We start from the raw sequence: 13,586 nt of genomic DNA on the forward strand, positions 1-13,586 counted from the left end.
TAGTGCAGCAAAGCCACGTGCATTGATTCTATGTCACATAGTCAAAAGTGAGAATTATGATTTCTTCTTGTTACTAATAAGGGGAGGCAATGGCCTCATGATATTATTGCTGCACTGTTAATCCAGACACCAGGTAATGCTCTGGAGACCCAGGTTTGAATCCTAAAATGGTGGAATTTGAATTCAATAAAATAAATCTATAATTAGGAGTCTAATGATGATTGTGAATCCATTGCCGGTTATCAGGAATAAAAACCCATCTGTTTCACTAATGTCCTTTAGGGAAGGAAACTGCTGTCCTCACCTGGTCTGACCTACAGCAATGTGGTTGACACTTAACTACCCTCTGGGCAATTAGGGCTGGGCAATAAATGCTAGCTCAGCCAGTGATGCTCATCCTATAAATGCACATTTTTAAAAATGCAGATATTTAATAGGCAGCAGTAGATTGGTAGCTGTTTGAAAGGAGCTTAACAATACAGATGTAGTCATGATGTGAAGGGACTGGGGTGGACAAAGTCAGAAGTCACATGACACCAGGTTATAGTCCAACAGGTTTATTTGAAATCACAAGCTCTCGGAGCGCTTGTGCACCTGAGGAAGGAGCAGTACCATCCTGTCAATGTCATGCTGCAGCCTGCAACAGCCCTCAATACTATCAATGATACCTCCAACCTTTGTGTCATTGACAATTTACTAAACCACCCCTCAACCTCCTCATCCAAGTCATTTATAAAAACTAGAAAGAGCACAGGCCCAAGATCAGAGCCCTCAATGCTATCAACGGTACCTCCAACCTTTGTGTCATTGGCAAATTTACTAAACCACCCCTCAACCTCCTCATCCAAGTCATTTATAAAAGCTAGAAAGAGCACATGCCCAAGATCAGAGCCCTGCAGGACACCATTCACCACTGACCTCCAGGCAGAATACATCTACAACCACTCTCTGCCTTTTGTCAGCAAACTAATTCTGAATCCAGAGGGCCAAATCTGCCTGTATCCCATACCTCCTGACTTTATGAATGAGCCTATCATGGGAACCTTATCAAATGCCTTGCTGAAGTCCATATACACCACATCCACTGCTTGACCTTCTTCGACCTGTCTTGTCACCTCCTCAAAGAACTCAATAAGATTTGTGAGGCATGACCTGCCCCTCACAAAGCCATGCTGACTGCTTTTAATCACGCTATGCTTTTCTAAATAGTCATAAATCCTATCCCTCAAAACCTTTCTAAAGCAGACACAAGACTGACTGGTCTGTAATTGCCAAGGATTTCCCTATTACCCTTCTTGAAAAGAGGAACAACATTTGCCTCCATCCAATCCTCCAGTACAACTCCCCTGGAGCATGAGGAAGCAAAGATCTTCGCCAGTGGCTTAGCAACCTCCTTTCTCGCTTCCCAGACGAACCTAGGATAAAACTGGTCTGACCCTGGGGACTTATCAATCTTAATGTTTGCCAAAATTTCCAGCACATCAATTCATCAATCTTGATCTGTAGAAGCCCATTTCCCAGCTCCTCAAAGTTCTCATTCATAACAAGGTCCCTTTCCTTAGTGAAAACCAAAGCAAAAAAACCTCATTTAGAGCTTTCCCTATCTGCTCAGACTCCACACACAAGTTCCCTATGCTATCTCTGACTGGCTGTATCTTCTCCCTGATCATTCTCTTATTCCGCACGTATGAGTAAACTGCCTTTGGGTTTTCCCTAATCCTTCCTGCCAAGCCTTTTTCGTGCCCCCTCCTGGTTCTCCCCAGTCCATTTTTAAGCTTTTTTCTAGTAAGCCTATATTCCTCTAAAGCTGTGCTAGATCCTTGCTTCCTCCACCTTACGTAAGCTGCCTTCTTCCTTTTGAAGAGAAGCTCCTCTGTTCTTGTCATCCAAGGCTCCTTAATCTTACCCCTTCTTGCCTGGCTCAGAGGAACAAATTTATGTAATCATTCACAGTAACTGTGCCTTAAACAGTCTCCACATGTCTATTGTGCCCTTTCTGTGGAACAATTGCTCCCAATCTCTACTTCCCAACTCCTGTCTGATAGCGTCATGATTTCCTTTTCCCCAAATAAATATTTTTGCATGGTAACTGCTCCTTTCCCTCTCCGTGGCTATGGTAAATGTGAGGCAGTTATGGTCACTCTCTCCAAAGTGTTCTCCCACCACGAGATCTGACACCTATCCTGGCTCATTACCAAGCACCAAATCCAAAATGGCTTCTCCCCTCATCAGCCTATCTACATACTGAGTAAGGAAATACACCTGAACACACTTGGCAAAAATAGCTCCATCCAAATCATCTGTACTAATGAAGTTCCAGTCAATATTGGGAAAGTTGAAGTCACCCATAACAACAACCCTACTACATTTGCATTTTTCCAAAATCTGTCAGCTATGAGTTCTTCAATCTCCCTACTGCTATTAGGGGGGTCTGTAGTAAGCCCCCAATAAGGTGGCCACTCCTTTGCTGTTCCTAACTTCCATCCTTACTGACTCAGTCGACAAACCTTCCTTGACAACCTTCATTTCTGTAGCTGTGATGCACTTTCTGATTAGCAATGCTACACCCCCTCCTCTTTTGCCACCCTTCCAGTTCTTTATAAATGTGCAAAACCCTGGAACATCGAGCAACCATTCTTGCCCTGTGAAACCCACGTCTCCGTTATGGCCACAACATCACAGTCCCAAGTACTAATCCATGCTCTACGTTTATCACTCTAATTTCTGACACTCCTTGCGTTAAAGCAGACACACTTTAACCGACCCCTTTGTTTCATCGCATGAAAAACCTTCCCAATAGATTCACTACATCCTGTCACTGTCCCATCTACAACTAACCCCCTCTCAGATGTGTAGCTCTGGTTCCCAGCCCCTTGCCACACTAATTTAAATCCTCCCAAACCACATGAGCAAATCTCCCACCCAGAGCATTTGTGCCCCTCCAGTTTAGGTGCAACCCATCCTCCATGTACAGATCCCACCTTCCCAAGAAGGCATCCCAATGGTCTAAATATCTGAAGCCCTTCCTCCTGCACCAGCTTCGCAGCCACATGTTAAGCTGCACTCACTGACTGTTCCTCACCTCACTGTCTCGTGGCACTGGTAGCAAACCTGAGATCACTACTCAATTTGTCCTGCTCTTCAGCTTCCAACCTAGCTGTCTGTAGTCACTTTTCAGATCCTCAATCCCTTTCCTGGTTATATCATTGGTGCTAATATGACCTCGATTTCTGGCTGCTGACCCTTCCCCTTCAGAATCCTGTAAACCCGATTGATGACACCCTGGACCCTGGCACTGGGGAGGCAACATACCATTGAGGAGTCCCATTCCTGACCACAAACCTCCTGTCAATCCGTCTAACTATTGAGTCCCGTACCACTAGCGCTTTTGTATTCTGCCCCCCTTCCCTTCAGAGTCACAGTGCCAGGCTCATTGTCAGAGAACAGACAGCTATGGCTTTCCCCTGGTAGGCCATCCCCACCAGCAGTATCCAAAACGGTATACTTATTGCTGAGGGGAACGGCCACAAGGGATCCTTGCTCTGACCGTCGATTCCCTTTCCTCCCCATGACTGTAACCCAGCTGTCCTTATCCTGTATCTGAGGAGTCACCACCTCCCTGTACATCCTCTCAATTTCCCCCTCGGCCTCCCGAATGATCCACAGTTCATCCAGCTCCAGCTCCAGTTCCTTAACTCGGTTTTCGAGGAGCTGGAGTTGGGTGCACTTTCCACAGATGTGCAGCTCTGCAGAGACATGTGCAGAGCTGGCCTGAAAAATGGTAGATGGAGTTCACTCTGGATAAATGTGAAGTGATACATTTTGGAAGGGCAAAATTGAATGCTGAATATAGGATTAAAGACAAGATTCTTGGCAGTGTGGAGAAACAGAGGGATCCTGTTGTTTAAGTGCGTAGATCGCTCAAAGTCGCCACCCAAGTGAATAGAGTTGTTAAGAAAGCATTTGGTGTTTTGGTTTTCATTAACAGGGGGATCGGGTTTAAGAGCCATGCAGCTCTACAAAACCCTGGTGAGACCACACTTGGAATATTGTATCCAGTTCTGGTCACCCTATTATTGGAAAGATACGGAGGCTTTGGAGAGGGTGCAAAGAAGGTTTACCAGGATGCTGCCTGAACTGGAGGGCTTGTCTTATGAAGAGAGGTTGACTGAGATCAGACTTTTCCCTCTCGAGAGAAGGAGAAAGAGAGGTGACCTGATCGAGGTATACAAGGTAATGAGAGGCATGGATAGAGTCGATAGTCAGAGACATTTCCCTAGGGCAGATTGACTGACACGAGGGGTCATAGTTTTAAGTGTTAGGAGGAAGGTGTAGAGGAGACGTCAGAGGTAGGTTCTTTACACAGAGAGTTGTGAATGCATGGAATGCGTTGCCAGCGGTGGTGGTGGAAACAGAGTCATTACGGACATTTAGGCGACTGCTGGACATGCACATGGACAGCAGTGAATTGAGGGGTGCGTAGGTTAGGTTATTTTATTTTAGTTTAGGAATAATCCTCGGCACAATATAGTGGGCTGGAGGGCCTGTTCTGTGCTGTACTTTTCAATGTTCTATGCTGGACTATAACTTGGTGTCATGCGACTTGTGACTTAGTACAGATGTCATGTATGAAATCATACCTATGTTTACCTTCGAAGCCAGTAATGTTATTTCTTTGAAAGATTGCATTTCCCTAGTTGTATTTGACCTGGTATTTTGTGTCAAAATAATTTTTATTACTGACACTAAAATCAGAAAATATTATTTATGTAGTGATGAAATGAGATTTCAACAGCTGCTCCAAGTAACTTGTCAGCTGTAAAGATCGTCAAGTTGCGATAGCGCTTCTTTGAAAGCACAAACAAATCACTCTCATTCATAATTTCATGACTCAGAATTTTTCACATGCTTCTCACATTTAATTTTCCCACACCATTCCATAATCAAAACGATGGTATGAGATCCTGCTTGTATAATTCTGATTTTCTTAATCTCATCCACTGTCCATCGTGCCTTCAATTCCTGAAACCCTGACCTCTAGAATTTCCTCCCTATCTCTTTCCACCTTTCCACCTTGGTCATTGTGATATAAAGTTTGGACTGTTAATTTTCAATTCTGTCACCTGATTTAATAGCAGGGACTTCCATGGACTGAAGTTATTTGAAAAAGGGACAAGAACTCTGATATAGAATGATGCACAGGTTGACCACATTTCATGAGACCACCATGAACTAGACATAAATCAGCCTGAGGTGAAACTGGCAAAGACAGCCTCACCCAGGGCATCTCACACCTTCAAAGCATTATCTGGGCCGACATGATACCAATTGTTAAACATCACTTGAGAAGGTTCTGCGATTTACATAGGAAAGAACTGAAACCAACATGGTCATTCTAAAAGATGAGAGACTTAACAAACAATCCAGGTCTTTTTCAATACATAATTTCAGTTACATCACACTGTAAACCTTTTCTATAAATTCTGTGTCTTACGATCTTATACTCCACAACCACCTGATGAAGGAGCAGTGCTCTGAAAGCTAGTGCTTCCAAATAAATCTGTTGGACTATAACCTGGTGTTGTGTGATTTTTAACTTTGGGGTGAAATTAACATCTTTCCCCAAGCCAATAAACCAGTCAAACCCTCCCTGAGAGATGTGGAAAGGTCGTAATCACCTAATTGTTTGCAACTTCATAAGAATTTTCACATGTTGGACATGAAAGGGAGACTACAAATAGAATACACAACAGATTGCAACTCAAGGATTTTTTTTGGAAATAGGTAAAGGAGATTGAAATTGATTGCCAATTGAAACATGATGAAGAAGGCTCTCTCTCACTGTGTCTCTCAAGGAGAAAAGTCAGTGACAAGATTGAATAAAAAGAGACATAGACTCATACAGTACAGAAATAGATACGTCAATCCATGCTGAACATAATCCTAAATAAACTAGTCCTTACCTGTTCCTGGCCCACATCCCTCCAAAGTCAGACGTCACATAACTCCAGGTTATAGTCCAACAGGTTTACTTCAGCAAATTGACTTCATCCTACGAAGGGGCAGTGCTCCAAAAGCTTGAGATTTCAAATAGACCTGTTGGGCTATAACCTGGTGGTGTGTGACTTCTGACGTTGTCCACCCCTGTCCAACACTGGCACTTCCACATCATATACCTCTAAATCTTTGCTATCCAAACGTCTTTTAAAAGCTGTAATAGTACCCATATCCACCACGTCCTCAGGACATTCATTCCACAGATGAATCAACCTCTGTGTAAAATATTTGCCCCTTATATCTTTTTTAAATCACTCTCCTCTCACCTTACAAATGTGCCACCTTATCTTGAAATTTCCCATTAACTCTGTCTGGACCCCTCATTATTTTATAAACTTCTCAGGTCACCTCTCAACCTCCTACTCTCCAGTGAAAAAATTCACAGCCTATCCAGCCTTTCTTTATAACTCAAACCTTCCATACCTGGCAACATCCTGGTAAATCTTTTCTGAACCCTCCCCAGTTTAATAATTTCCTTCCTATTTCTGGGTGACCAGAACTGGACACAGTATCCCAGAAGAGGCGTTACCAATGTCATTTTGAGTTCTTGATAAGACCAACATGCTGTACTGCTGACAGTCAGAAAAATCAACCGCAGTCACAGTTTAAATCAATATTCCTTAAGGACACTGAAGGGACGCTAGTGTGTGTGTGTGTGTCCCTTTCAATATGTGTGTGTTGTGTGCGCATATGTGGTGTGTACATTTATATTGTGAGTGTACATTGCATGCGTATGCATGTGCGTGTGTGTGTATGTGTGAGAGAGAGTTTGTAAGTGTGTGTATACTCAAAGGCTGTACGCTTGACATTGCTTATTAGCATGTAATAAAATTGATCTTATTAAATTCAATGTAAGCTTGCAATTGGCTCCTTACTGCAACAGTAAAAGAATCTGGAAGAAGATATAACTGTAAACGTCGGTTGCAGCCCATCAGTGAGGTTGAAGGAAGGTGAGTTGATACACCCATCCTCACCAGGGCACTCCTTTCGAAAGCCCTTCACAAACCGAAGGTGACAACCCTCTTTGTGGAGGGGGTCAGGAATAGAGGATGAGATCGCATGGTCAATACAACTGGCACTAAGGCCCAGGCAGCAAAGTCTGGTCCCCGCAGTGTGGATTTGGGTATTAATCTGGATTGTCCCTTTCAAGTCATTAATCAAATACCATCCAGGTACTGTACACACAACTACTTATAAGTTAGCAAGGATGAAATAACTAGCTTTCTTTTTCCCTGTTATGTTGCCTTTGTACCAGTGACAAACTGCAGTGTCTGAAGTAATATGAATGCACACTAGCTACGGGACTTTTAAATATATCCATCAGATCCATCAGATCGCCCATGATTCTGACGCAAGGACGATGACATGAAATGTTAACTCTGTCTTCTTCTTCCAGGTGCTCCGCGACCAGCTGTATTTTGTTTCCATTTCAGATCTTCAGCTATTATTCACAGTACATAAGAGATTACTGGTATAAAAATTTGAGTTTGCTTCTCCATGCAGTGTCCAATACAGTAATTTGTAGGGCCAGAGGGAAGAATTTGGTAAGATGTTCATACGAAATGTTCTTCAAGACAGCACATATATTTTGTTTGCCTATTGATGACTAAATAACACATTTTTAAAAAATAATAACGATAGTGGGTTACAAATCACTCTGCCATGCATGTTATAGTATGGAGCTCCAACTTTCTTCCCATGATATGGTTGGCCAGGAATCTCTCCCATTCTTAACATCTGGCATTGAGTGTTAGATAGAACTGAAGGTTGATAGTCAACCTGTTTGTTCATGCTATAAATGTTAATTCTTTGTCCTACTGTGCAGACCTCTGAGATACTTATGTGGCAGCAGATTCCAGAAGTGAAAGCCAATATGTTGCTATGCCAATCAACTTAGAGGGAACGTTGGTCATGAATAGATTCACCTTGACCATCAAATCCTGGATTAGGACTCAGCCTTCTGACTCAGAGGCAGTCAAACTGCTACAGAAGCTCCCTACACTAATAGAAATTAGACATAATTTAAGAAATGTCTCACAATTAGCATGTTGGGAAACCTCAGGTCTACAATATAAATGGAAATGGAGAAGCATTGCCTTCAACCAACTTTCTATCTGTGTGGAGTTTGCACATTCTCCTCTTGTCTGCGTGGGTTTCCTCCGGGTGCTCCAGTTTCCTCTCACAATCCAAGGATGTGCAGGCTAGGTGAATTAGATTAGATTAGATTACTTACAGTGTGGAAACAAGCCCTTTGGCCCAACAAATCCACACCGACCTGCCGAAGCGCAACCCACCCAGACCCATTCCCCTACATTTACCCCTGACTAATGCGCCTAACACTATGGGCAATTTAACATGGCTAATTCACCTAACCTGGACATTTTTGGACTGTGGGAGGAAACCGGAGCACCTGGAGGAAACCCACGCAGACACGGGGAGAATGTGCAAACTTCACACAGACATTGGCCATGCTAAATTGCCCACAGTGTCCAGGGATGTATAGGTTAGGTGCATTAGTCAGGGGTAAATGTAGGGTATGGGAACGGGCCTGCGTGTGTTACTCTTTGGAGGGTTGGCGTGGATTTGTTGGGCCAAAGGACCTGTTTCCACACTGTAGGGATTCTAATTCTAATCCACAGTTTGTCAGCTGCCATTTTGCACCTGATAGGTGGTGACATGTAGATGAAAATTTCAGGAAAATTAATTTCAAGGTTAAAAAAATTATGGAAAGATAGTGAAGAGTGTGGATGAACTGAGGTATCTCAGGATTCAAATACACCTTCCCTAGAAATCCAAATGCAGATAGCTAAAGCCATTTTAGAAAGGCCAATAACAATATGCCCTTCAAAAATGGGGCACATTTTACTATGAAAACATGACTAATGTACCTTCAGGTTAGGATGTGCTGTGTAGAATTTCTTCCCACAGATGCTGCCAGACCTGCTGAATTTTGTCAGCAATTCCTGTTAACATTTCAGATCTCCAGGATCCTGCAGTTTTATTTATATTAATATGGAATGTGGAACACCTCAGTATCAGAAGGACATTATAGCCATAGGAAGTGCACAGAGTATTTTTACCAAAATTGTGCCAAGGATGGGAAACTGTCTTCACTGAGGAAACAGTTGAAACATAAGCCTCAATTTTGAAATTCTCATTCTTATTTCCAAATCCCAAACTGGCCATACCCCTCCTTATCGCTGTTTTAATACCTTCCATGATCTCTCTGCATTGGCCTCACTAGCATCCCCAACTTAATGGCCTGGACAATCCCAGCTAGAGTAACACTCAAAAAGCTCAACACCATCCAGGTCAAAGCAGTCCACTTGATTAATACTCCAACTGCCACCTTAAACATTCACTCCCTTCACCAGCAATGCATAGTGGCAGCAGTGTGTAGCATCTACAGAAAGTACTCATTAAGACTCCACATTGTGTCTGTGCCTTCAGCTGCTTAAGCCCAAAGCTTAAGGGTGGCATGGTGGCTCAGTGGGATCTGGGTTCGATTCTAGCCTCAGGCGACTGTGTGGATTTGTACATTCTCACTGTATCTGCGTGGGTTTCCTCCCATAGTCCAAAGATGTGTAGGTTAGGTGAATTGATCATTCTAAATTGCTCATACTATTGAGGGGTGTATAGATTAGGTGCATGAGTCAAAGGAGTCTGGGTGGGTTACTCTTCAGAGGGTCAGTGTGGACTTGTTGGACCAAATGGCCTGTTTCACACTGTAGGGATTCTATGATTATATAAAAGCTCTGGAATTCCTTCTTTGCTTCTGTGAATTTCTCTCCTCCTTTTATGGACTTTCTTCAAAACCTACCTGGCTTAAGGTCACCTCTCCCGTTACCTCCTTATGTGGCTCAGTGTCAAACTGTATTTGGTGCTGGCTCTACGAAGCACCTGGAAATTTTCATTTTAAATCATGGTAAAGCCACTATAGAAATTTAAGTTGTTGTTGCACTTATTGGGTTTAGCGATCTGTTATTGACACTAGAACATAGATGGAGATTTAATGAAGAATTTCAATAGATTGCATTGCGAGAAAATATTTCCTCTGATTAGGTGATCTGTATCTTTGCAAATTTGTTAAAAAGTCCCAAATTTATTAGTCCAGTTGTCCTTAATAATGGTGCAAAAATCATCAATTTTGATTTTTAAAAATTATTTTAGGGTATCAAAGACATGACTAAGAAACTTACATTAGAAAGTCTACATGTAGGGAAAGCAGTAGACAAAAAGTGTATGTGGAATATTTATGTTCTAGATGTAAAATAGAGCACACAATTGTAACCCAACAAAAACATTTAAGAGCACTAACATAAACTCAGCTTTTATGTGGTGGATCCCCGGGTTACAGGGAACAAATATAATGTTCATTCAGATTCCCATCTCATAAAAGCCTTCAGCATAAGTCATCTAAAAATAACAACAGAGCTAAAAATATTATGCCACAGGGTGGGAAAGTACTTTTACAACTCTCACAAAGTATAGTCTAATGAACAATGTGGTCAGTGAATTGAATTCTCAAATTCAATCTCTAGTTTCGGTCTGTGGGACATAAAACATTCCAGTTGTGTATCTGAGGTAGGTAGAGTTTTAATTGAATGAAAAAGTCTTGTTATTTATGTGCAACTTTTAGCTTCTACATATTACTTTGTGATAAGCCATATAAACTGTAGCAATGTCTTTGAATCTGACCTCTGTCTCTTTCTGATGCGCTTTCTGCTGGAACTGAAGAATTTCCTTTTCAATTTGTTGGATCCGGTTCATTCGCATCTGTCAGGGGAAAAAAAAGCATAAATCAAAGAGCTTGTTTATTCAGTGAACCAAAGGTCATAGACCAGAGAGTTAGTCATTATTTGCCTCAGTTAGAATTGGCACATCAGCTGCAAAGAGATGCAATAGCCAGAGCTAAGACTCATTATGTATTGTCATCCAGTAATCTCTGCTTCTGAACATTCAACTGCATTGGGAAATGCTGGCTGCAAAATAACATTATGGATAACAGTGAAGCCATATAAATACCGTGGTTACAAGAACAGGTCAGAGACTAGAAATTCTGTGGTACACCATTCCCTTCCTGACTTCCCAAACCCAAACAACAACCTACAAGGCTCAAGTCAGGAGTGTTTTGAAATACTTCCCACTTGACGTGATAATTATAGTTCCAATAACACTCAAGATGCGCAACACCAACTGGGTCAAAGCAGTCCACTTGATCAATTCTCCAACCGCCACCTTAGACATTTACAATGCACAGTGACAGCACTGTGTACCATCTATAGAAATTGTTGCTGTAACTCATCAGGGCTCCACCGCTCTCCCAGAAGGATGAGAGAAGCATTTTGTGATCACCTCCACACCTACAAGCTCCCCTCTGAGCTGCACACCATCTTGAATTAAAACTCTGTTGCTATTCCTTCACTTTTGTTAGGTCTAAAAACCTGCAACTCTTAACAGAACTGTGGACATGCACCTATGCACCTGGGCTGCGGTGGTCCATCTTCTGAAGGGCAATCAAGGATGAGCAACAAATGCTGATCTGGATAGAGACGCTACATCAGGCGACATGGTGGCTCAGTTGTTAACACTGCAGCCTCACAGTACCGGGGACCTGGGTTTGATTCCAGCCTTGGGCAACTTGTCTGTGTGGAGTTTGCACATTCTCCCTGTATCTGCGTGGGTTTGCTCTGGTTTCCTCCCACAATTCAAAGATGTGCAGGTTAAGTGGATTGGCCATGCTAAATTGCCTGTAATGTTCAGTGCATTAGTCAGGGGAAATGTAGAGAAGTAAGGGAATTTGTCAGGGTGGGTTACTCTTTGGAGGGTCGGTGTGGACTTGCTGGGCTGAAGGGCCTGCTTCCACACCGTAGGGATTCTAAGTCTTAAAGTACTCAAATAGCAGGTATGAATTTTAAAAGACAGTACAGGTAAGAGCCTTTCATACCATCACTATTCCCAGTCATGATTTGGAGGTGCCGGTGTTGGACTGGTGTGTGCAAAGTTAAAAATCACACAACACCAGATTGAACTATAACCTGGTGTTGTGTAATTTTTAACTTTGTATTCCCAGACGATATGTATTACCAATCCCTATCACTTCCCCACCATCCCAATAAATCACTGTTTAAGTGATTGGGATTAGTTTTCTTTGTACTTTGGAACTATTTCCACTCACACAACTCACACAGAGTCCCTCACTAGGGATTCTATGAACTTACTGCACTTTGCTGGAGAAATCACTTTCAGTTTTGGGAGACCTCTTAAATATATTTGTTTGCTTGTCGGTTTCTTTTATTCATTCGTGGGATGTGGGCATCACTGGCTGGGCCAGCATTTATTGCCCATCCCTAATAGCCCAGAGGGCAGTTACAGTCAACCACATTGCTGTGGGCCTGGAGTCACGTGTAGGCCAGATGAGGTAAGGATGGCAGTTTCCTTCCCTAAAGTGAACCAGATGGGTTTTTCCAACAATTGACAATGGTTTCATGGTCATTATTAGACCCCTAATTCCAGATTTTTTTTTTGATTTCAAATTCCATCTTCTGCTGTGGTGGGATTCATACACAAATTCCCCAGAACATTACCTGGGTCTCTGGATTTAGGGACCATCGATATTTCTGTGAAATATACCATTGACTTACCTGAAAAGTGTCTTTATCTTTCCAAACTGATACAAATTGAGTTCAGGATTTTTAACAAGTTATTTGAAGTTACTCTCAACAATGTAAATTAATTATACAAGTTCTGGGCAGCAATGTTTGCAGTTTTAATAATAAACTAAGGCTGAAGAGTCAACTACCATTTTCCTGAGCAGGATGAAAGCTGACTATTTGCTAAAAGTGGACTTTTCTGTCGGCAACAGCTCCTGTGTGACATTGTAGACCCACAGCAATTAATCACCAGAAGGAAACAACCAGTAAGACTGGCGACTGAAACATACTGGTCTGGCTTGTCTTGTGTAACTCAGATTGGAGCTCCAATACAAACAGTATGTTCATTTTCAAGTATTACTGTTCATTTTATTGTTTTCTTTCCCTCTGAGCATCCAACCATTTCACAAAAGTGTTACGGCACAGAAGAAGGCCATTTGCCTCACATTGATTGTCTATGATTTCCCAACTGACCAATGCTGTGAACACTGCTCAACACCAAGAGTACAGATTTGAGACCTTGTTTAGTTTTATGTTAGCAGACACATAAGTTGCTGCTGTAAGTTAGCAACAGTTGCAGATCTGCGATATTTCAAATGGAACTTTCCGATGATTAGGTAAAGAATTTCCATAAAATGAATTATTACTTAGCACTTGGTGAAAAAAGCACTTGGTGAAAAACCTCTTCATTGTTTTAATATAATTCTTTTGTGATTGCATTGTATATCTGCAGTTCAGATTCATTTTAATCTTAGCACTGGCCTGAATTTCCATCATTGCTTGGTAAACCTCACTAAAACTTCTACATCGAGTGAGTCTCCAGCTGTCTGCTATACTCACAATCTCAGTTGGTGCTGTGGTTTTTTTAGATATCTT

The 13,586-nt window shown here is 42.1% G+C and overlaps 1 protein-coding gene across 1 annotated transcript in view; it reads right to left on the minus strand.

Annotated features, from left to right (window-relative positions):
- The window catches only part of apc2 (APC regulator of WNT signaling pathway 2), a 206,721-nt gene that overhangs the window by 59,350 nt on the left and 133,785 nt on the right, over nt 1-13,586 (minus strand). Inside the window, exon 7 of the mRNA XM_072594240.1 lies at nt 10,756-10,833. Within this exon, the coding sequence (XP_072450341.1) occupies nt 10,756-10,833 (78 nt within the window). The remainder of the gene's footprint in view (nt 1-10,755; nt 10,834-13,586) is intronic.

This window comes from Chiloscyllium punctatum, chromosome 24 (genome assembly GCF_047496795.1).
Source record: "Chiloscyllium punctatum isolate Juve2018m chromosome 24, sChiPun1.3, whole genome shotgun sequence".
NCBI classification, from domain to species: domain Eukaryota; kingdom Metazoa; phylum Chordata; class Chondrichthyes; order Orectolobiformes; family Hemiscylliidae; genus Chiloscyllium; species Chiloscyllium punctatum.